Source organism: Rattus norvegicus, chromosome 11 (assembly GCF_021556685.1).
Source record: "Rattus norvegicus strain SHRSP/BbbUtx chromosome 11, alternate assembly SHRSP_T2T, whole genome shotgun sequence".
In the NCBI taxonomy this organism is placed as follows: domain Eukaryota; kingdom Metazoa; phylum Chordata; class Mammalia; order Rodentia; family Muridae; genus Rattus; species Rattus norvegicus.
The window spans coordinates 92221961-92245309 of NC_141544.1; the positions used below are offsets into that span (position 1 = coordinate 92221961).

General features: G+C 46.0%; 1 protein-coding gene across 7 annotated transcripts in view; it reads left to right on the plus strand.

The window, feature by feature from the left end:
* Dgkg (diacylglycerol kinase, gamma) overlaps window positions 1-23349 on the plus strand; it is a 193493-nt gene that overhangs the window by 164840 nt on the left and 5304 nt on the right. For 4 of the 7 annotated variants that reach the window (XM_087575569.1, XM_087575575.1, XM_087575576.1 and 1 more), the window contains 2 exon segments: window positions 12967-13087; window positions 16155-16215. In XM_087575569.1, the coding sequence (XP_087431695.1) occupies window positions 12967-13087; window positions 16155-16215 (182 nt within the window). 7 annotated transcript variants of the gene reach the window in all.

A 23349-nucleotide genomic window follows, 5' to 3' on the forward strand; every position in this document is an offset into this window, starting at 1 on the left:
ATAGGCTTTCTGTCAGATCGCCCACCATACATGCAAATATACCTACACCATCAGGCCCTAGAGCATGATGGGAAGTAAAGATTTTCCCCAGCCACAAAGGGGACTGAACAGCATGGCTTCAATAAGATTAAACCCACAAAAAGACATAGGAACTGTGATAAGTGCTAAGAAGAGTCCACGGTTCCCAGGTCCGGATGAGGCCAGCTAGCCAGTCATGTGACTAACATAGGTACACCGAGGCCTAGTTAGTCAGGTGCTTGAGCCTGATGACTCGCCCTGCCCATGCGAATCATTCTGCTCTCCCAGATTCAGAGGCTCTCTCTGGGAAAGGGAAGCAAACCATAGCATGCAAGATCCCAGGACCCCTCTGCTCTCTTGTCTCTACCACTCTGCAAGTATAGAGGGTTTGCTCACCTGAGCATGGTGCCTCATGGGTCCTAAAGCCAGGACACAGATACCCTTTAGCCATCTCAAAGGTTCATACTCCCAACTGGGAAACTACAGCTAAGTTGAGACTCAAAAATAACGGTGAGCACAGGTTCATAGTTTCTCATAGCTTTCTTTCCAGTTTTATATAAAGACATAACCGGGTAGGGCCTCATAGGTTCAGAGCTAGCCAAGGCTTTCCCTAATGAGCCTAAAGATTACACATTTAATGGGGGTACAGTTCTTACTTTCTGTATCTATGATAGAAAGCTGACCAAAAACCAACTTAGGGAGGAAAGGGTTCATTTGACCGACAGGTTACAGTCCATCCCAAGTGAAGCTGGAACCTAGAGGCAGGAACCATGGAATGGTTCAGCTTGCCTTATAAAACCCACAACCACTTGCCAGAGCCAGGTGGAGCACCATCATAACGGTCCCTTCACATCCATCATTAATCAAGAAAACGCCCGGCAGGCATTGCCAATGGCCCAGTCTAATGAAGGAAATTCCTCAGCCGAGGTTCTTCTCTCTTCCCAGGTGACGCTAGTGTGTGTCTAGTTGACAAAAACGAACCAGCATAAAGATCTCTCCTGTGGGTTGCTGGCACAGAAGGAGGCATGCAAGCCCTGAAGGGCCTCGGGAGTTCTAGGTGTGTGCAGTGGGACTCTTCCCGGCACTGGAAATTTTCCATGGCAACATGTGTCATCTTGTTAAATGTTTGCAGGCCTACCGAAAGCCTTTACTTTGCTGTGCACAGGAAATCACAGCTCTGCCATTCAGTCTTTCAGCAGCCCACGCCAGCATCAACAAGCCCCAAACTAGTCATTATCTCTCCCTTCTACCCATCTCCTTCTCCTCTCTACAAACACATGTTCCCTGCCTTGTTAGTGTCTTACCTGTTTCCCAAGACAGATATCCAGAATCCTGCATTCCCCCCTTAAAGCTACTTAGTAGGGCTCTCTTGTGAGTCCTTCTTTACTGGGCATCTCCCTTACCAGAATGGGAGCTCTCTAGGGAGCCCAGATGTCATAGTCCCTGTGCCTGGCAGAGTCTCTGAGGCCTCAGATGGGCCTCTGAGTACTGGTTGGGCAAATGAGCGGGGACACATGGAATCAGGGTGAGCTAGGGGGCTGTTTTTAAGTTGGCTGTCAGGAAAATGGAATTGTTGTGAACAATGCGGGTACTCAGGGTCCCAGGACATCTCTGCTGGTGACAGTTTGTATTGCAGCTTAGGAAAGCCTGCCTCTGATCTCCCCCTCTAAGCTCCTCTCTATTCCCAACTGACTGTCAGGAAGCAACTGTGGTATATGGAAACTCACAGTGACTAGCAGAAGTTGCCCTTCTGTATTCCACAGGTAAGGCCAGCCCCACCCCAGATGAAGGCTGAATAATGTGGTTCGTAGATGCCGGCTTCAGTAGAAATAGGCTTTTCTACGTAGTACTGAAAGTCTGGAATCGTAGGTCTCTTAAAGTTTTAGTGACTATTTTATCCTCTCGATGAGAAAGAAACAGCAAGGTGGAGCGGCTTGCCCTTGGTCAAACTTGGATTGAAATATAGGTCTTCTAGTCCACAGAGAACAATCTTCACTCCTCCTCAGTCTCCTAGGGGGCAGAAAATATCTTCTATATTAAGACACGTAACTAGGCTTTGTGTGCCAGAGTCTCCAATGCAACTTCCCAACTCAGTTCACTTAGCCGTAGAAGTAGCCCTAGAGAATAACTGAATGTGTGTGTGGGTCTGAGTTCCAATAAAACTTTATTAACAAAAACAAATAGCAGGCTGCATTTGGCCTTCACGCCATGGCTAGCTAGTCTGCACTCTGGAGCCTCAATGGTCCAAGAGGATGGGCATCACTTCAGTGCAGTGCAGACTGTCCCACACAGACATGCTGGAACTGAGTCTGCATTCCCGGCACCCTCTCCACTGATGAATGTGAAGGACTCTGCTGGTTGGCCTGGCCCCTGCCCCCCAAAAAGCCATGATGAAGTTTTATATACTAGAAGAATGAGGTGTTGGGAAGTTACACGGCTCAGTTGGTGCGTCTGGAACTAGAGTCCAAGTTCTAGCATTCCAAACATGGAGTTCTTTCTACACACGTCAAAGAACCTTCCTGAACTCCAGCCCTATCGCTTTGGGTTGGCCCCTGATCCAGTCAAATCTGCTGGAAATCCAAAGGGAAGTAACCAGGCCTTCTTCCTTAGCTGACTTTGGAGCAGAGAGGATTCCAGCTGGGTCTCCTCCCACCCCCATCTCCTGAAACCTAGGAGGGGCTGGTGAGATGGAAATGTGCCAGGAGAGGCGGCTTACCATCTGCAGAGGGAAACCTGCTGTCATGGCGTCATGCTGGAGCTGAGCTCTCTAGCTTCATCCCTGCCTCCAGAGGTCTGCTGCTCCAAACAAGATAGGCCAGGCAAACGTCCCCTCTAACATGGAGATGCCAAGAGTCCAGGCTCTCAGATAGAGCCAAACACCTTGTTGTTTTGTCTCAACTGTTGCATTTTCTATGGCTCGAGCCATTTTGGTTTCCAAACCCGTCCCTGCTGTCTGCTGCAGCTTTTAAGTCATTCAATATGGGGGGGTGGGATGGGGTGGCTTCCTGAGATCCACCCCACAGCAAAGCACCCTGCTGGCCACGTGCCCAGATACTGTTGCTGAGAGTTCTTGGTCAGTTTGTGCAAGGATGGGTATGTCTTAGTCAGTTGGGGCTGCTGTACTAGAAGACCACAGGCTGAGTGAATTAAACAGCAAAAACTCGTTCTCATACTTCTGGAGGCTTGGAAGTTATATCAACATCAAGATGCCAGACAGTTTGTGGGGAGAGCCGCATCCTGGTCTGTAGATGGAAACTTCTTGCTACACCGTCATTCATTCGCAAAGTTCCTCTCATTATACCTCTTTAAAAAAAAGGAAAGAAAGAAAGGTTACCTCTGCTGTCAAATCGATGTTGAGACTTCAACATTTGAATTGGGAAGTGGGGGGCAGACACAAACATTTAATCCACAGCGGTATTTGAGCTTCTTGGGCGTTTTGTTCGTTTGTCTTACTGTATAGCCCAGGCTGGCCCAGGATTCTCTGAATGCTAGGATTACTTTCATGAGCTCTCAGCCTTGAGTGTTAAATCATAAACAACTAGTTTGCCATTTAGTGAAGACCCATTGAGGAGACGAAAGGTCGTATATTTTACTACTTAATTTCATGTCTGAGGAAGCCGAGGCTCGGTAGGGTTAAAACACTAGGCTGGGGGTTGGGGATTTATCTCAGTGGTAGAGCGCTTGCCTAGGAAGCGCAAGGCTTCGGTCCCCAGCTCCGAAAAAAAGAACCAAAAAAAAAAAAAAAAAAACAAAAAAACAAAAAAAAAACACTAGGCTGAAACCACATCAACAATGAATAATCAAGCTGGACTCACACCTGGCTTCACGTACTTACAGAGGTCCAGTCACTGCAGAGGCTGCAATAAAAAGACAGTGTGGTCCAGCCCTCTATCCACAATTCCACCAGCATGGCGTTTTGCCTAGGATGGGTCTAGAGGTAACCTAGCAACCATGTCAATATTAGCATAACAGGCAAGCACCATGGAGTCTCAGAGTTGTGGGTACCACAAACGTGTAAAACACAAGAAAGAGAAGGTTTCTTCTTCAAAACCTGATCCTTAGGTTCAGTACTATGCAGGTGAGGGACCTAGAGAGGGGATAGACAAACAAGATAGGACATGTGTGTGCTGGTCCTAGACTCCGACCAGGAGAACGAGATGAGGAGAACCTGAGCTAAGACAGAATGTGGGGTTGCAACTGTAAGGCCTTGATTTGGGAGACAGTGGCTACAAAGATAACAGGCAGAGCCAAGAGTAGTGGTGAGTACACAAAGAAGGCTACCACACAGGTGAGTCCTCCCCACAGACGACCCCAGTTCCTGCTCCTTCCAATGCACAAGCTCAGCCTTCACTGCCTGTCGCCTCTCCATCCCAGCCTCTCCCTGAGCAGATGCTTCTGTCGGCAAGATGGAGACCGCAAGCAGAGACCTATACTTCTCTCAGCGCACTGCCAACTCCGATTTCCCCCCACGTTAGGTCGATTCACCCACCATTTGTTAAGCATCTAGTTATATATATGCTAAAATATGCTAAAAATATTTTCCATTCGTCATCTCATTTTAGCTTCCTGTAGTGTTCCTGCCTTGGTCCATTTTCTTCAGCTATGACACACTGCCACAGACCACACACCTCACGATATCCAAGATGGAAGGATGGTTGCTTCCTGCCCAGCCTCACCTTAGCAGCTTGGTGATGCCAGATCTTGAAATTTTTCCCAGGACTTCCTTTCTTCCTGAGAAATCCCCCCTTCCCTGGTCTTCCCCACTTCTGCCGATACATGGTTCCTTTCTGTCTAAAGCACCCACCTTCTAAAACACAGAGGCTTAAAAGCCCTCCTTCTTCCGGGCAGCACCTGTCTCCAAGCCCTGGCTAACCCCTAAGGCACAGCCACAGAATGAAGGGAGCCATTTTTCCTCCCTGCTCCTTCCACAGGCAGGCCCCATGTGCAGCCATGTGCAGCCTTATTTCCACGATTTCCCTTGCATTGGCAGTGCTTGTCTTCTGCATGGTGGTGACAGGCCAAGGCCTCTCCGCTTTTGACTAGGCAAAAACCGACCTTCAAGTTGGAAGGAGAGGTCAAACATGCTTAGGGATAGGGCACATCACCCTAATTGAGAGAAACTAAGACATGGAAAGTGATTTACCTATGGTCATGCCACTAGGCAGAGCCCAACCCAGACAATATCCCATCTCCCACCTGTCAGACCAGCACTTTCCCTCCCTGACAGCCATTTCTTTCTTCTCTGAGCCTAGCTTCTCCTTCCTACCCTTTTCTTGCCTCAGCCAAGCTCAAAACTGACTTGTTGCCTTCTGGCTACCTTTGTGCCTTGATGAAGCTTGACAGGTGTGAGACTTGAAATCTAGGCACTAATGTGACAGGCACATGGCACAAAAGAAGGGGTTCACTCCAGGAATGGATGGCAAGTCTATGTCTTTATGCTTGTAGAGCCCCAGGAACAAGAGAAAGTAAGGCAGATTGCTTGTTTACTCTGTCTCTCCCTGTCTGTCTCTCCCTGTCTGTCTCTGTGTCTGTGTCTCTGTCTCTGTCTCTCTCTCTCTCTCTCTCTCTCTCATGCATGTGCACACACAAGACACTGCAGCTGTAGTCTAGATACCTGAGGGTCCATTTTAGGCCCTTTTTAGCATAAAGAAAACAGACACGGGTATACATCTCTTGCCAAGATCTGAGCAAATCCTTTCTAAGGAAACATAAAATCACAGTGACAGCACTGCTTCCTGAGGGCTTCCTTCCAATGAGATAGGATTCGTACAGAGCACTCGCTGCTCTGCCAGGAGAATGTCATGTCTACCTTCCAGAGGGTGTACTCAAAGTCCCCAGGAGAAGCGAGTGAGTAACAGGAGTCAGACCCAAGAATGTGGCACTCGTGTTCTGCATAGGGCTGAGAACAGCAGTGTTACTCACCATGGCGTTCTCCAGGTCGAGCCCTACCTTTCAGGCTGCCGTACTTGTACACTTGCTTTGAAATGCCTTTGCCAGGAGCTGTACTGCATCGGTACTCGATCCTGTTGGGGCACAGGTGAGCTCAGTGCCCAGCTTTAGCATTGAGCTGCCAAGAGCACACAGACCATCTCTGTCTCTATGGAGATGTGGAGGCAAGCGAGGAGCACAAGGTAATGCCCGCCTCAGCCTCAGTGGTCGAGTCTGTGGGAAAGCCTGACAGTTTCCACCGAAGGTCCTGCTGCTAGGCAGAGCTAGGCTTTCCTTTTTGCAGAGGTAAGAAGGACCCATGTACCTTCCCGCACACACTGGCTTCTTTGGAGCACAGGGACAAGGGACATTGCTGTTTATAGAATACCTTTGTATCCACTCAATATGTCAAGGCGTGTTTTATTACCACCCCTCTCACGGGCACAAAAGACCATCTTCTAAGTTCCAAAGTTGAAGCTCTAAATTGTGCTACCTAAGAATGTAACTAAAATTTGATGCAGGTTCTTTTTTGTTTTGTTTTGTTTTGTAAAGTGGGTATATATATTAATAGACCTTGTTTGTCTCCTCTCCTATCACCCTGTCCCTTCTTGCTGGCCTGAAATTGTCTCCTTCCTTCTTCTATGTCATGTGTAATTATTACTTTTTTCCTTCCCTTCCCTCTTTAGTATCTCTTCCTCTCCTTTCTACATTCATGACCTATGTGTGAACACACACACACACACACACACACATACACACACACACACACACACACACATAAACCTGGAGTCCATGTGGATGAGAAGCATGTGTGATTTGTCTTCCTATGTCTGCCTATTTGCCTTAACAAAATGGCTTCCTTTCACCCATTCTCTTGCAAATGGAATTTCATTCATATGTAAAGCTAAATAAATTGCATCGTGTATATGAACCATGTTTTCTTTATCATTTGTCTGTTGATAGACATCTAGACTGGTCTCATTTCTTAGCTATAGTGAAGAGGCCCTGAGGCCATGGGTGTGCCTTAACTCTCTGTAGCATGATGACATAGCCTCCTTTGGGTGTATATACCTACAAGTGCTATATTTGGGTTGTCGGTAGTTATGGTTTTTACTTTCCAAGGAACCTCAAACATGCATGGGTTTATATTAAAGAAACAGAGTCTTTCAGGGTGTGGTTAAGATGAGCTGTGATCTAATCTCATTGCTGTCTTTATATGATATAAATTTTGGAGCCATGGAGGTAACAGGGACGTGTGTACACAGAAGTATATCTGTGTGGCCTGTAAGCCAAGGAAAGGCCTCAAAGAAAGCCAACCTTGCTGGCACCTTGACTTTAGATATGGGTGTGGTCCCTCTGGCTTCTAGAGCTACTGGCTCTGGAAGTTGTATGCCCTGAGATACCAGGGTTGTGCCGGCTTTTGTTGTTGTTGTTGTTGTTGAGTTTTGGCCCCTCCTCCTGACAATTGTTAGGACTAAGTAAAGAAAAGCAAAATGGTGTTGAGATAAAAGATGGGAAGGAGAGTAGAGGCACAAAAGACAGAGTGGGATGCTGTCCTTGTTCAAAGCGAATCTTGGTTTCTGGCCTCTGCTTGGAGGCTAAGAGGCAGTGGGGAGCACAGTCTGATTATACTGAGGTCTCATGTTGTGGTTTGAGGACTCTGAACAGGGTTAAGAAGCCAGACAGGTAAACGCTTAGGAGTTGTAGGGAGGAGAGAGAGTGGAACAGTAACTGTAGCACCAGCTCTCAGTCAGGCATTTCACACACTTGGGGTGAGCAGCTCTCAGCTGGGTACTTTCACACACTTTGGGAGAACATTACCATCCCTAATTTTCATCTGAGAAAGTTGTAGATCAAAGCAGTCAGGAAGAAACTTGCTTCTATTCTTCTCCTGAACTCCTGTGGGCACTTTCATTACCCCAGGCTCAACTTCTCAAACTTGAATGTGTCTAGGAATCTTCCAGAGGGCTTGTTAGAACACAGTCTGCTAGGCTCAACCTCCAGGATGTCTGATTTCACAGCTCTGAGGTGGGGCCCAAGGATTTGCATTTCTTACAAATTCCCAAGTAGAGAAGATTACACTCTGGAAGCACTGCCCAGTGGCAGTAGCAGCTTAGCTAACTGGATAGCACTTTGGAGTCACTGAGGACTGTTCCAGAATAAATGTGATTCCTGGTTCACATGCCCATGCATTTTAACTGTGATAGAAGGCACACAGTCCTCCAGGTAAGGCTAACATACAGCAAAGTTTGGCAACCGCTGACCTAGCCACACTCTCTTTTAATTTTTCTTAGTTATTCTTCAGCTGCCCATTCCTCAGACCACAGGTAATCGGCCACTGACCAGTTCCGCCCACAGCACCCACCCACATTTTACTCCAGTGTCTCACAGCACCTCTACTCTAACTTACCAAGTCTCTTCTTTGCCTCCTTTCTTGTCACCCCTTTATCTCTTTCCACATTCAACCCAGAAACAGCTTTACAGCAACTGCAATTGTAGTCTGCCAGCAGTGGATATGACCCCATCCTTTCTCTGGTTGACTGTGTGCAAAAGACCTTGAGGACCCTATAAATCAACCTAAAGGCAGAGCAGAACACCCCAGAGAACCTTCTGGAACTAATGTTTGGTATTTGTTACCATGAGTAGCAGTTAATGGGTTTTTTAAATATTACCTTTTGGTTATAATACAACTATATATTTAAAGAAACACTTAGAAAAGCATAAAAAGCCTTTATCTAAAATATTTTCTCACATTATCATTCGGTTCTAATCTAAACCTGTAATGAACTAAGAGGGTAAACCAGATTAAAAGAAATAGAAAGCCAAAAAAAAAAAAAAAAAAAAGAAAAGCATAAAAAGAAAGAGAATTGACATTAATTTAATTATCCAGGTTTCACCATCATTAAGAAAACTGAAGGGGCTGGGGATTTAGCTCAGTGGTAGAACGCTTACCTAGGAAGCGCAAGGCCCTGGGTTCGGTCCCCAGCTCCGAAAAAAAGAACCAAAAAAAAAAAAAAAAAGAAAACTGAGATTTTTTTTTCCTTATATGCATTGGCTCGACTAGTTGAGATCATGCTACCTAAGTAAACTCATCGGTTGACATCATAATCATCACATGGACATATTTATGATGAGTAAATATGCATGTTGCCATTTTAAAATAAGGTCTCACATAGTAGCCCAGGCTTGCTTGGATCCTACTTTGTAGTCCAGGCTGGCCTTGACTTCCTCCCTCAGCCTCCTCAGTGTTGGGATTATAAGCATGAGCTACCATACCTGCCTTGTAAATATTTCAATGGAGGCGGAATTTTCCATCATGTAGATACCATACTTTTTGTTTGACTGTTCCCATGCAGGAAGGAATGTGGTAGTAGGGTGTGTGTGTGTGTGTGTGTGTGTGTGTGTGTGTGTGTGTGTGTGTGTGTGTGTTTAAGTGTTGCTACACTGCGGGGTTGGGGATTTAGCTCAGTGGTAGAGCGCTTGCCTAGGAAGCGCAAGGCCCTGGGTTCAGTCCCCAGCTCCGAAAAAAAGAAAAAAAAAAAGTGTTGCTACACTGCACGTGCTTTCATGGACTTGAGTTCTGTCTACGATTTCTCATACAATCCCAAGAAAGTAACAGAAGAAGCAATGTAAAACGTTCAGACTTACTGCACTAGACAAGTTATTTTCAAAACCTGTTCTCCCTGTAACATCTTGATTGCGAAGGAACATATACTGCATCTCCTTTTCTCAAACTCTCGGTGGTTCGCTTGATGCCACTGAGGACTAGGAGTCTGGCAGTGACATGATCAGATAGGCACTTATAAAACTGAATGCCAGAGGCTGAACAGGTTGGAACCAATGTTGTCCTTGCTACCCTACCCCTAGTACCCACATTCTCCCCTCTCCATTTTCCAACCCCATGTCTTCCTCCTTTCCTAGAATGCAAATGTTAGGAGTACACTGTGCACAAAGCCTTGTCATCACGGAATTGTAAGGGCAGTGCTGAAGGCCTAGCTTGTGGGCTACACAAACTTGTGCCTTGTGTTAGACACAAGTCTCTAAATAATAATCCTCTTTACAGAATTGTTTCCCTTTTGTCCCTTTGTCCTGTGCCTGCCAACCCCATATATGACCATCTCTGTCCCTGGTATATTCTCCTGTCTTCCTCCTCCCAACCCAGAAAACCAGCTTGACATTCAGCTATCTTTGAAGTATTTCCAATACCAATCTCCTTTAACTTACCCACTCAGCACCAGCTTCCCACATATCCCTGACCCCACAGTTCAATCTGGACATTTTCTTCACACTTTTTTTGTTTCTCCTTCCTAACAAGACTCCTTCAGCAATGGAACACTTGTATTGCTGGTTCCTAACACAATGCCTAGAACTTTATTGCTAATTCAGTCAATTATGTGAATGAGTGAATGAATCCTACTTAACTAAGGTACATAGACAGTCTATCTTAAACATTAATGAGTGGAAAAGTATAAAAGAAAATATGAGCATGACACGATTGCCAAACGCACTCTGAATCATTGGTACCCAAGGTAAAACAGACACCTGGTATACCAGATGTCCCAATTCTGGATTCTGTGTTCTAAATGCAGAATCTAAACATTCACTGTTGTTTGCACCTAGACACTGCCTTACATTCTGTTCTCTTTCATCTTAGTACCAAACTTAATGTATACATAAGTATCTCTGTGGTGGAGAAAGAAAGGAAGAGTTGGTTGATGACAGATTTTTTTTTTAAAGTGTGATACAAAGAAAACTAAAACCTTGGGCTATTTATAGTTATCACACAAAAGAAGGGTCTTGATGCTTAGCTACTTTAAGGAAAGAATGTAGAGTAGGTTTCTTTAAGACTTTCTCAGTAGGCTTTCTAGAAAGTTGACAGAAAGATAATTAGGCAATGGTAGAAAGGGCCAAGAGCAGCTCAGTCCTGCAGTCAGGGGTCAGGGTCTGGCTTAGGACTAGGATGACAGACAGGAGCCACCTTTGTTACACCCGAGAAGGCAGAGTACATGTTCAAAAGTAAGATGACAACAATATAATAAGCCCCTAGCCCCCTCCCCTACAAGTGTCTCCCCAGTCCACATCTGTGCCAGCCCCTCCCCCACCTGCCCACTCCTGCTGGTGAGATCAGCCTTCATTACAGCTCTTCCAGAGCCAGGAAGCAAGGTACTGTGTGGGAAGTGATGGCTGTGAGGTACTGTGTGGGAAGTGATAACAACTTTAAAGCCATTCAACAGGAAAATTTGTTAAAAGACCAAGACATTGTAAAGCTGAAACACTTGAGTCTATTAAGTCCCCTGCTCCTTAGAACATTTTGTTACCAGGGCATGTTTCAAAGAGGCAAAACACTGAGCCATTGAGCTCTGTCAGATACCAAAGCCTGGTATAAAATGCAACATTTTTTAAGGCATCTGTTTCTGCCACTGTGCAGAATAACTTGTAAAAGTTTTGTTTCTTCTCCTCTCTCCTCCCCTCCCCTCCCCACCCCTCCCCTCCCTTCTCCTTTCCTATCACAGCACATCTCCCCTGGCCTTCCCACCTCTAGAAGACTCTCTTACATTTCTCTCCCTCCTCCTCCCTCATCATCTGCATCTTCTTCTCTTGCTTCCTCCCACCCTGCCTCCCACACCTTCCATAGCCTATGCCATTTTCATAGACATTATTAGACCAGCACAAGAAGCTACGGCTCTGGGATGATTATTCAACCCTCTGTGGTAAGGGAGCTAATTAAGTGACTGGAGATTTAGACATTCATTGTTGATTAGCTCCCAACCCCTTCAGAGAGCCTCGAGCATTGTCTTAAACAAACCTTACCCTTTTATGGGCTTCTTGTCCCACGTCCAAATGAGATGGAGAGCTTAAGGGAGACTGTGTTTTCAGGGATGTGGAGAAAGGTAAACTTAAGGAGAATGGAGTGTGGATGGATGCAGAGGGGGAAAGTGTGGGCTTTTCACAGATGATCCTGCTTGTATGTCCCTTGGCAGCTAACAACTGTCAGTGATCATCAATTTAGACTTCGGGGTTGACATGTTCATGGTCAGTCCAGTGGTTTGGTTAGCTGTCTTTATCAGGTATACAGTCATCAATGGAATGGTTTTTAAACACCCATCTTCTAAACAAAAGGATACGTATTTCCTCACTAATGATAAACAGCACATCTTTAGAGGACAGAAAGTCTTCACAGAGCTTTTTCACTTGTGGCTAGGAATGGAATAATAGTAGCTAGCCTCAATCTGAGAAAATGCACTTTTCTTCCATTAGCAAAGGGACTAGGGTTTCCTTTAAATTCTTCATCTCAATTTTGCTTCTGCTCTAACTATACAAACAGTTAACATTTTAGGGTGAGTACTGAACTCAGTACCCAACATTACCCCTGCTATCATTCTCACAGTGGAAAACAGAGACAGAAACCCCAAGCAAAATGGACCACTCCTCCTAGGCTGGAAATCAAAAGCCACTGCCACCACTGTAGGCAATTTATCCGGTAGCACGGAGCCTAGGATTTGGGGTTTTCTACCTGCTTTTCTACTGTGATTTACAATGGCCTGAGGTAGGGAAAGTATACTAGTCCTTTGCTTGGCTTATGCCTGGGGTAACCTGAAAGAGGCCGTTAAACTTCCGGAGGATGTCCATGGAGGTTGGTTCACCAGCAGCTAAGTAAGGGCCAAATTCAAGGTTACTTATTAGTCATCATTGGCAGAGCTAAAATGTTGCTCTGAAATTAAGAATAGTAAATTATAAATGCTTCGACATTCCTTCTTATCCTAGACTCAATATGTCTCTAGCTGCTCTAGTTGCTGTTGTTGTTGTTAAACAGCTATAACTTGGGGTCTGCTCACAGAAAGGTCTATCCATTTCAGATTTTTTTTTTAATAAAAGTGTCTGACTCAGTAGATAAAGGCACTCTTGGGTGGGATATGAGAGGATGCAGATAGACCTTGGTTGGCCATCCATGGACTAGACCTTCTAGACAGACTATCCTAAGAGAGATAGTCTGCATGATCTTTGTCGTTCACTCCACAGACCTCAGTGACCAGCTTCTTGAAGTGGTGGGTCTAGAGGGAGCCATGGAGATGGGACAGATCTATACCGGCCTGAAGAGTGCAGGCAGGAGGCTAGCCCAGTGCTCCTCTGTCACCATTAGGTAAGTCTCCTTGTTTCCCAGCCTCTTCTGGGTCTCCCCTACCTCCTTGAACATCCTGGCACATAAAATAACTAGAAAGCTACCTTTGGGTTTCAGGATAAGGCAAGTTGGGAAAAGAAGCTTTGCAGCAGTTACAAAGAATACTTTGATGATGTTCTTTAGTTGTTGTTGTGTGTTCCCCAAATATCTGCTCAGCCCGCATGGTTATGTGTATGCCTATGATTTCGGGGATAACTGTTTGGTATCAGATAAGCAATCGGTGTGCTCTTCCCTGGGGAAGTCTCCTGCCCTCAGAGTTCCTTAGTTGCCTGTGGTTCTTAGTGTAGGGTTGATGCCCCAGGAGCTTCCCCCTACTCTCACCCCCCCCAATCCACATCAGCATGCCCATTGGTGTCCTGCTTGTTGAAGTCTTGGGTGTAGCTCCTCTGTGATTTCCAAGAGACACTATCTCCACATCTGTTCCTCTGGCCGTTGCAATCATTCTGCCCCCTCTTCTGCGGTGACCCCTGGCCTCGGGGGAGGAGTTGTGTTGTCATTACTTAAACAGGATAGAATGCTATCATCAACCACAGGGTCCACCGTAGCCTAGCCTCTAAACATTACCTGGTGAGGTAAACAGTGCATAATATAAAGTCCAGGGCCCCAAGTCCCATTCTTCGTGCTTTACTCTTTATAGTTTTAAAATATTCAGTGCATGCGGGCAGGGGGGTCATGGCTGCTCTTCTGTATGTGCGATGATAGACTCCACATTCATATGTTAAACCATAAACATCAACAAACTTCTCTTACTGACCAAGAGGGTAACAGGCTTCTGGGACATGGGTGACCTGGCCAGACACTGCATTTCTGGACAGAGTGGGGTCCTGGGGGGGAGGGTGTCTAATTTTAGTTTCCTCTAGTTACATATTTTCTTTTCTCAGCTGTTTACTTAACCTGGCTGTTTGAGAAGTTGTTGTTCCTTTGTTTCTCTCCCTTGATACAGATCATATCTGTTGGTTTGCCTGGGGGATCTTCTAGATGGGACACTGGGGTAAAGGGTTTCCCGGAGGCATTTGACTAAAGAATCTTTTCTCCCAGAAACCCTGAGCAAGTGTCAGTGAGAGCACAGTTGGAGAATCTGTTCTTGGTCCTTCTCTCATCCCTCAGCCAGATCTCTACTGAGGTCCCCCCGAGGGTCTGTTCCACAATTCCCCCTGTCAGTTCCTATCTCTAGATTATCTGTCTCTTCTATTCCCAACACCAGGTCCCCGTTCTCTCAGAGTCATCGCTGTGGCAGGACCCTTGTTTTCCAGACTGACATCCGCAGCCCTCGTCCAGAATTCTAAAACTGGCGGGGCCAGTTTGTCCATAGAGGCCAGTTTGGCCATAGAGTGTCACAGCCTTAGCTTTTAGAGATTATAGAGAACATGGTGTCCTGGCGGCCAAGGTTAGGTACCCAGGGGGCTTTCCCCAGCAGCCAACAGACCCACTATCAGATGGAAACAGAGGGGTGAGCTAAAAGCCCTGTGATGCTAGCCCTGTGACGCTAGCCCTGTGACGCTAGCCCTGTGATGCTAGCCCTGTGATGCTAGCCCTGTGATGCTAGCCCTGTGATGCTAGCCCTGTGATGCTAGCCCTGTAATGCTAGCCCTGTGACGCTAGCCCTGTGATGCTAGCCCTGTGACGCTAGCCCTGTGATGCTAGCCCTGTGATGCTAGCCCTGTAATGCTAGCCCTGTGATGCTAGCCCTATGATGCTAGCCCTGTGACGCTAGCCCTGTGACGCTAGCCCTGTGATGCTAGCCCTGTGACGCTAGCCCTGTGATGCTAGCCCTGTGATGCTAGCCCTGTAATGCTAGCCCTGTGATGCTAGCCCTATGATGCTAGCCCTGTGACGCTAGCCCTGTGACGCTAGCCCTGTGATGCTAGCCCTGTGACGCTAGCCCTGTGACGCTAGCCCTGTGACGCTAGCCCTGTGATGCTAGCCCTGTGACGCTAGCCCTGTGATGCTAGCCCTGTGATGCTAGCCCTGTGATGCTAGCCCTGTGACGCTAGCCCTGTGACGCTAGCCCTGTGATGCTAGCCCTGTGATGCTAGCCCTGTGATGCTAGCCCTGTGATGCTAGCCCTGTAATGCTAGCCCTGTGATGCTAGCCCTGTGACGCTAGCACACCTCAGATACTTCCCTATCCATAAGTACACAAAGGCCTCCTTTCTGCTCCTATTTTGTTCTTATTATTAAATGTCTTGCTTTTATTATGAAATATACTCAGAGATTTATTGTATCAAAATAGTGCTTTCCCCTCTCATTTTGTAATTTTCAAAATATGCCAAGCTCGGGTAAGGGCTTCCTGTCCAGTGGGTGTTGACTGTTCACATGCCCTTGGCCAGAGGCCTCCAAAGGACTGCCCCCTTCACAAGGCATGGAAGGACAAGTTAGAGTTCTACAGAGCCCACACTCCAAAGGAGCCTTTCCCAAGCAAGAGAGCAGCACTTTCTCCTCAACCTCTCCCTCTACACTTGGGGTCACTATTCCTATGTGTTACTTTCTAAGCAAAGCACAGTGCATACAAACCCAGAGTAGCCTGCTTCTGGGAGTTGAGTGCACATGATGAGAACATCTACAGCTTAGAGACATTAACTCTTGGATATGTTGCCACCCCTCATTCAGTGGGGAGGGTAGGCCTTTTTCTACTCCAGAGTGGAGCCTCTTTCCCCTCTGGTTGGTCCCTGGACTGAGGTGCTCAGCTGTGGGACTGCCATGTTTACTGGCCAGGTTTCCAGGTGGTTGTGGCTCTCAGCGTGCCCACGACACTTTCTCAAAGTAAGGTCTGAAGACAGAAACCAGAGAAATAAATGCTTTTGGTAACTAGGTGTGCACAGGTCCCTAGGCCTGGCCCCAGACCGGCCACGTCCTGTCCCTGAGATAGGTTAAAGATTATAATTTTAGAAGTTCCTGTGGTCTCCATGAACTCCGCTAAGTGAGCAAGCGATGTCTGCCTACTTCTTCTTCCTCTGTGGTGGGAGTGACGATGATGGTTCTCCAACTCTGAGGATCTCACCATGGTCTCTTTGGTTTGGGGGTTCTAGGACTAAGAAGCTTCTGCCGATGCAAGTGGATGGAGAACCCTGGATGCAGCCGCCATGCATGGTAAGTTAGCCAGTCTCGGGGGACAGTGAGAAGTGTGGCTTTGTTTTACGTCTTTAACCCACTGACTTGATATAAAATCACTGCATCTCAACGTCGAAAGCCAATAATTGCTGGAATTAGGCAGGATGACAGGAATCTCTACCGTTTGTGACCCTGATGAACCTGGGTTGAGGAAAATCCATCCAGTCTTGTCCTGTGCCTAAAGTCAGATGGCCAGGCCACCGCAGCGGTGGCTCAGCATTCACAAGCGCCACTGCTCTTGCAGAGGACTCTCCAGTTAGGTTCCCACCCGACCGGGTCAGGTGGCTTAGGACTGCCTACCACTCCAATCCTCAGGGGATTGACATACACGCACATGCACATGCACGCATGCACACACACACACACACACACACACACACACACACACACACACACAGAGAGAGAGAGACTTTTAAATAATTAAAGTAAGTCATTTTTAAAATGGAAGAAATTATACTTTTCTCATGTGGCTCAGAGATATCCAAAGACAGGCTACCATTCTGCCTCTGCCTTTCTCTGCCTCTCTCTGTCTCTCTCTGCCTCTGCCTCTGCTTTTCTCTGCCCCTCTGCCCCTCTGCCTCTGCCTCTGCCTCTGCCTCTCTGCCCCTCTGCCTCTCTTTGCCCCTCTGCCCCTCTGCCCCTCTGCCTCTCTCTGCCTCTCTCTGCCTCTGCCTCTCTCTGCCCCTCTGCCCCTCTGCCTCTCTTTGTCCCTCTGCCCCTCTGCCTCTCTTTGTCCCTCTGCCCCTCTGCCCCTCTGCCCCTCTGCCCTCTGCCTCTGCCCCTCTGCCCCTCTGCCTCTCTCTGCCTCTGCCTCTGCCTCTGCCTCTCTCTGCCCCTCTGCCCTTCTGCCTCTCTTTGCCCCTCTGCCCCTCTGCCCCTCTGCCCTCTGCCTTTGCCCCTCTGCCTCTCTCTGCCTCTCTGCCTCTCTCTGCCTCTCTCTCTCTGCCTCTCTCTCTCTCTGCCTCTCTCTCTCTGCCTCTCTCTGCCTCTCTCTGCCTCTGCCTCTCTCTGCCTCTGCCTCTCTCTGCCTCTGCCTCTCTGCCTCTGCCTCTCTCTGCCTCTGCCTCTCTCTGCCTCTGCCTCTCTGCCTCTGCCTCTCTGCCTCTGCCTCTCTGCCTCTGCCTCTCTGCCTCTGCCTCTGCCTCTGCCTCTGCCTCTGCCTCTGCCTCTGCCTCTGCCTCTGCCTCTGCCTCTGCCTCTGCCTCTGCCTCTGCCTCTGCCTCTGCCTCTGCCTCTGCCTCTGCCTCTGCCACTGCCACTGCCTCTGCCTGTGCCTCTCTGGCTCTGCTCTGCTGGGGGTATAGGCATAAGCTGCCAATGCTACCACACTGGCATTTAAACATCTGAAGTATATTTTTTGGTCCTTCTAGGGTCTAAAACCCCAAATCAAAGTCTTAGCAAGGCTGGTTTCTGGTGTGGTCTGAATCTATGAGAACTAGTGTCCTTGGACATAGAGAAAGAGCCACAGAGCACACATACATGGAGGGACAGTCTTGTAACAATACAATGGGAAGGCATCAAGCTGGCTGCAAGTCGGAGATGTTTCTTAAAACACACACCTAAAACAAAGGAATATATATTGCATATGTTATATATTATACACACATATATGCTATAGTTTATAAGTTATATATTATATACATATTATATATGTTATGGGTTATATAGCCATTATATATAATTTTATTATACATTGGTGCTAAATACTATCCTTTACCAAGCATAAGAAATCAAATGAGTAGTAATAATGCTAATAATAATAATGATAATAGACAAAGTAAATAATGTTAAACACAGTAAAATCTAAGACTGGTTCTTAGAAGAGAAAATCTGGTATAAAGAATATGTAAGTGTAAAAAAGTCTTGCAAATGTAACAAAAAATTTAAGGTATATGGGTGATGGCATTACTTGATTATAAAGTAATATGTAATTTTGATTCTAATCAATGAACAAAAATTTTAAAAAACCCAACCATTAATGAAATAGAAAATGCTTACAAAGACTTAAATACAAAATTATCTCAGAATAGATGAACGTACCAGAGAGGGGGCTCAGGAGGCTCCACCTCTCCCTGAGGATCAATACACAGATAGTGGTTTCTGGTGGAAGGCAAGACACTGTGCATAGTCAGTGGAAAGTTGCCTGTGCTCCTGCAGATAACGCCTCACTCTGCCCTGTAAGGAGTCCTAATCACTCAGTGGTCAAACCAAACAAAAGGCACGGAAGCAGAAGGGAAACTAGTTCGAAGATCAGTGGGACTGGGAGAGGACAAAAGAGGGTCATGGGTAAATGTAATCAAAGTATATTACACACATGTACGGACATGTCATAATGAGGGGCTGGGGACAGCACTCAGTCAAGTGAGGTTGGACCCCAGGCACGGATAACAGCCTGCTGTTCTCATCCATGCCTGTAACCCGATTGCTATGGAATCAGAGACAAGACTCCCTGGAACTCTCTGGCGAGCCTGGCCAGCCAAAGGGTAAGCCGTGAGCTCAGAGACAGACTCTGTCTCTATCCTGTGACAGAGAGTGACAGAAAATACTTGAGCTCAGAGATAGATTCTGTCTCTATCCTATGTCTGAGAGTGACAGAAAATACTGACATCAACCCTGGACCTCCACAGGCGTGAGCACACACACGCATACACACTACAAACATATGTGCACACCTGTGTCCTTTACCTCTCTCACACACACACATACCCCCAAAAATGAACTAAGTAACTGAAAAAAATATTCCTAAAAGTAGAAAACTATAAAGCAATGTGACTCAAAAGAATGTGATGTAAAAATTCAAGCCAAAGTATAGATAGGTAGGTTAGTAAAATATATCAAAAGGTCATTCAACCCTGAGGACACATTATAGGAACGAAAAGGGAAACCTGCTATCATTGGTTTAGAGAGAGAATTAGCATGATAATATAAATAAATGACCAAAAGTATTCAATTATATTTCTTTTTTGAAAGATTAGTTCTAATTTTAAATGTGTGTGTGTGTGTGTGTGTGTGTGTGTGTGTGTGTGTGTGTGTGTGTGTGTGTGTGTGCAGGTACCCACACAGGCCAGAAGAGGGCTTAGAACCCCTGGGGCTGGAGTTACAGGTGGCTGGGAGCTGTATATGGGTGCTGGGCACTGGGGTTCTCTGCAGGGACAATAAGGCATCTTTTTAACCCAGCATTTTGTTTGTTTGTTTGTTTTGTCTTGAGGCAGGGTCTCCCTCTGTAGCCATAGATAGCCTAGAACTGCTATGTAGTCCAGGCTGGCCTCAAACTCACCATCTGCCTGCCTCCTAAATGCAAGGATTGAAGTCTGGCAACAATTCTTTCAAAAATAGAGATTCATAGAATACTAGGACTGGCGAGATGGTGGTGCCCCACACCTTTAATCCTAGTCCTCCAAAGACAGAGGCCAGAGGATTTCCGTGTTTGGGGCCAGCTTGGGCTACAGAATGAGTTCCAGGACAGACAGGCAGACAAGGATACACAGACTATCTCAAAAAAACAAACAAACCTAGAACTAGAAAGAAACTCCTTCAAAATATTTTACTAAATACATAACTTCAGAAAAATTCCCATTAAACAAATAGACAGGAAAGAAATGCTAACACTGCTTGGCAGTTCTAGCCAATGCAATATATTCAAATATAAAATAAATATAAATATTTGAGAAACAATCAAAACTGTCATTATTGTTAGGGATTGTGACCACAGACAGCTCTAGAAATCAGTGGGAAACCTCATAACATATATTATTTCAGCAAAGTCCCATAGGAAAGTAGACAAGAATAATAGCTTTTCTATATATCAGCAGCAACCAGCCAAATGAATCTACTAGAAAAGAATAGTGTAAGAGTAACAACAAGTTGTAAGATACACAGCTGAATTGTGGGCAATGAATGTAAAGTTTTAGAAATTGAATATGGAAACCTTCTTAGTTTCTTTTCCTGTTGCAGTGATAAAACACCCTGACAAGAACAACTTAAGGGAGAAAGGGTTTATTTCCACTCACAGTCCCAGGTTACAGTCCATCCTAATTGGGAGGTCACAGAGGCAGGAGCTTGAGGGAAGTGGTCACACTGTGTCTGCAGTCAAGAGCAGAGGTTATGTAGACTAGTAGTGCTCAGCATACCAAGACCCCTGGCCTGGGGAATGGTGCCACCCACAGTGGGCAGGGCTTCCCAGCTCTGTTTATCAAGACACTCCTCCACATGTCAACCTGATCTAAACAGTTCATCAGCTTTTCTGGAATGCATTTTGAACCACGGATCAAGAAGAACCTATGGCTGGCTTATTAGTTGAGAGCACTCTCTGTTATGCAATAGACTCAGGTTTGGTTCCCAGCACCCGCATGGTGGCTTCCCACCATCTATAACTCCAATTCCTGGAGATCCAGTGCCTTCTATGTGCCTTTGTGGGTACAGCATGCACATGGTGTGAAGACACACAGGCAAAACACTCATAAACATGCAATTAAAATGAATAAATCTTAAAAATAGACATAGATGTCTAAGAATAGCAATTTCTACTTCATGCAGCTTAATTTTCTTGGAAGTCCAGCCTTCAGTGAGAAAGTAGGTTTTTTAAAACATTTATAAAATTGACTTTATGGATGTCAGTGTTTACTCACATGTAAGTGTGTGCACTGTACACATGCCTGGTGCCTTCAGAGGGCAGGAAATGATACCAGATCACCTGAAACTGGAGTTACATAGAGTTGTGGGCTGCCATGTGGGTGCAGAAAACTGAACCCAGGTCCTCTGCAAGAGCACCAAATGTTCATACCACTGGGCCATCTCTTCTGCCCTATTGAAAAGTTTTAAATATACTTCGTGACATTCACCAAATGGAATAATATTTAGGCATTGGAAATACAATTTCATAAAAATTTAAGGACTGGAGATGTAGTCAGGGAGCAAATGTTTTCCTAACATATGCAAGGCCTGGGCTCACTTTCCAGCGCTAAGATAATTAATTAAAGGGTAAATCTTAATCCTAAATTAAATATTGACATTACAGCACCGGCAAAATAATGTCAGAGCACAGTAGATTTAGAGGCTGATCTCAATTTTAGTCAAAACATGCAAGCATGGGAATAAACTGAAGCAGGGTACCAAGAAAGTAAGTTGCTTTCTGGGTGGCTTTTAAACTTTTAAGTTGTTTTGTAAATTCTTTAAAATGAGCAGGTATCTGTTTATATAGAGAAACACTGTCTTAGGGTTTTACTGCTGTGAACAGACACCATGACCAAAGCAACTCATATAAGAACAACATTTAATTGGGGCTGGCTTACAGGTTCAGAGATTCAGTCCATTATCAACATGGCAGCCTCCAGTAGACACAGTACTAGAGAAGGAGCTGAGCTCTCCGTCTTTATCCCAAGGCAGCAGCAGGAAAGTCTCCCCTGCAGGCACCAGGAGGAGGTGCTCATTCACACTGGGCGGAGCCTGAGCATAGGAGGAGACCTCAAAGTCTACACATTGGCACACTTCCTTCAACAAGGTCACACCTCCTAATACTGCTACTGCCCATGGGCCAAGCATATTCAAACCACCACACACATATATACATACATAAAATATGTATTTATTAAGAACTTTTGCCTTACGCAGTGCTGTAAAATGACATCTCATGCTTCACTACCAATTAGGTGGTTTCATTGTTCACACTATGATCCCAGCACTGGAGATGTGGAGGCAGGAGGATTACAAATTTGAGGTAATTGTCAGCTACATAATGAGTTTCAGGCTAGCCTGGGGCGCATGACACTCTGTCTCAAAAAGCAAAACGTTAAAAGACTCTCCTTCTAAAGCTGGATAACGGATGAATCACTAAGTTAAAATGTAGCTTCCAAACTTGAGTGAATGTGTGACTTACTGAGGTGGGGGCTAAAATCCACTAGAACATCTCTCAGAGTTCTGACCGAGTAGGTCTTGATGCCCAAGAATTGGGTGTTCTGACAAATTCCAGAGGGATGCATGCTGCAGGTTCAGACACCAAAGCTTGAGAACCACGATGAAGTAAACCTCCCCAACTATTAGCAAGCCTCACTCTGCAAAGCCTGGCTTGCTCCTACTACATCTGAAGCCCGTCTTGGGTCGTTTTATGTCGCTGTGAGCTATTTTAAGGAAATCGTCTTCAGGGCGAAGGGATTATTCTGGTTCACAGTTCAAGAGTACAGTCAAGGCACCAGGAAGTAGAAACAACAACAACGTGGTGTCTACAGTCAGGAGAAAGAGAGGATGCAAGCCCCACTTGGCTTCCTTTCTCCATTTACACAGTGCAGGGTCCCAGCCAGGCTAAGGTGCCCCGCCTCCCTAATTAACATAATCAGGAAACTTGCTTCTAGATTCTGCCAGGTTGACCATTGACTGTCCGGGTCTCGAAGGCCTCTCGTGCTAGGAGACTCTTCTAAATGAGGATTTCAAGATCTTGGAGGGGAACTGAGAAATATCTAAGATTTTAAAAATGATCGTACAAACTCTGGCAGCCCCCGCCCCCTTCTATGATCACTTTCAGAAGGAAACTTACTTTAACCTCTTGGCTGTCAGAGAGACTATTTCAGACCTCTCAGGTCTGTACTCTTCTGCCCTCCAGCCGACCTGGACAGGCCTGGGGCGCCTCCCCTGTGATTTAGGGCGGGTTCACACTCCATTTGCCCTCGGATGGAAATATCCAGGATGGACTTCCGAGGTTCAGTGTTTCTTTTGAAGTCATAAAATGTGGTGTTTTTTTTCAGAAACCGAGACTATAAAGCCAATCTCTAACACGAGTGAGAGAGACGCATAGCATTTTGCTCCACTGAAGGGAGAAATCACAAGCTATGGTAGTCCCATGAACTTTGAACTATGACATAGGAATACTGGATCAAGTCTCTGTGCGATGGGACAAAACACTTCACAGTGGAGCCCATCTCTGTCTGTCTTGTTGTGAACCACAGAGACCGAATTTCCAGCCCAGTTACCAAGTGGGCTTGGGCTTTAACTACAAAAACGTAGTTAAATCTGGGGTTGAAAAGGTGGGTCTAACTACGTCAGACTATCTCCTCAGTGAACTCTTGACTACTTTAACCATATACCCTCCTAACTTAGGGATAAAGGTCCCATATCTTTTTT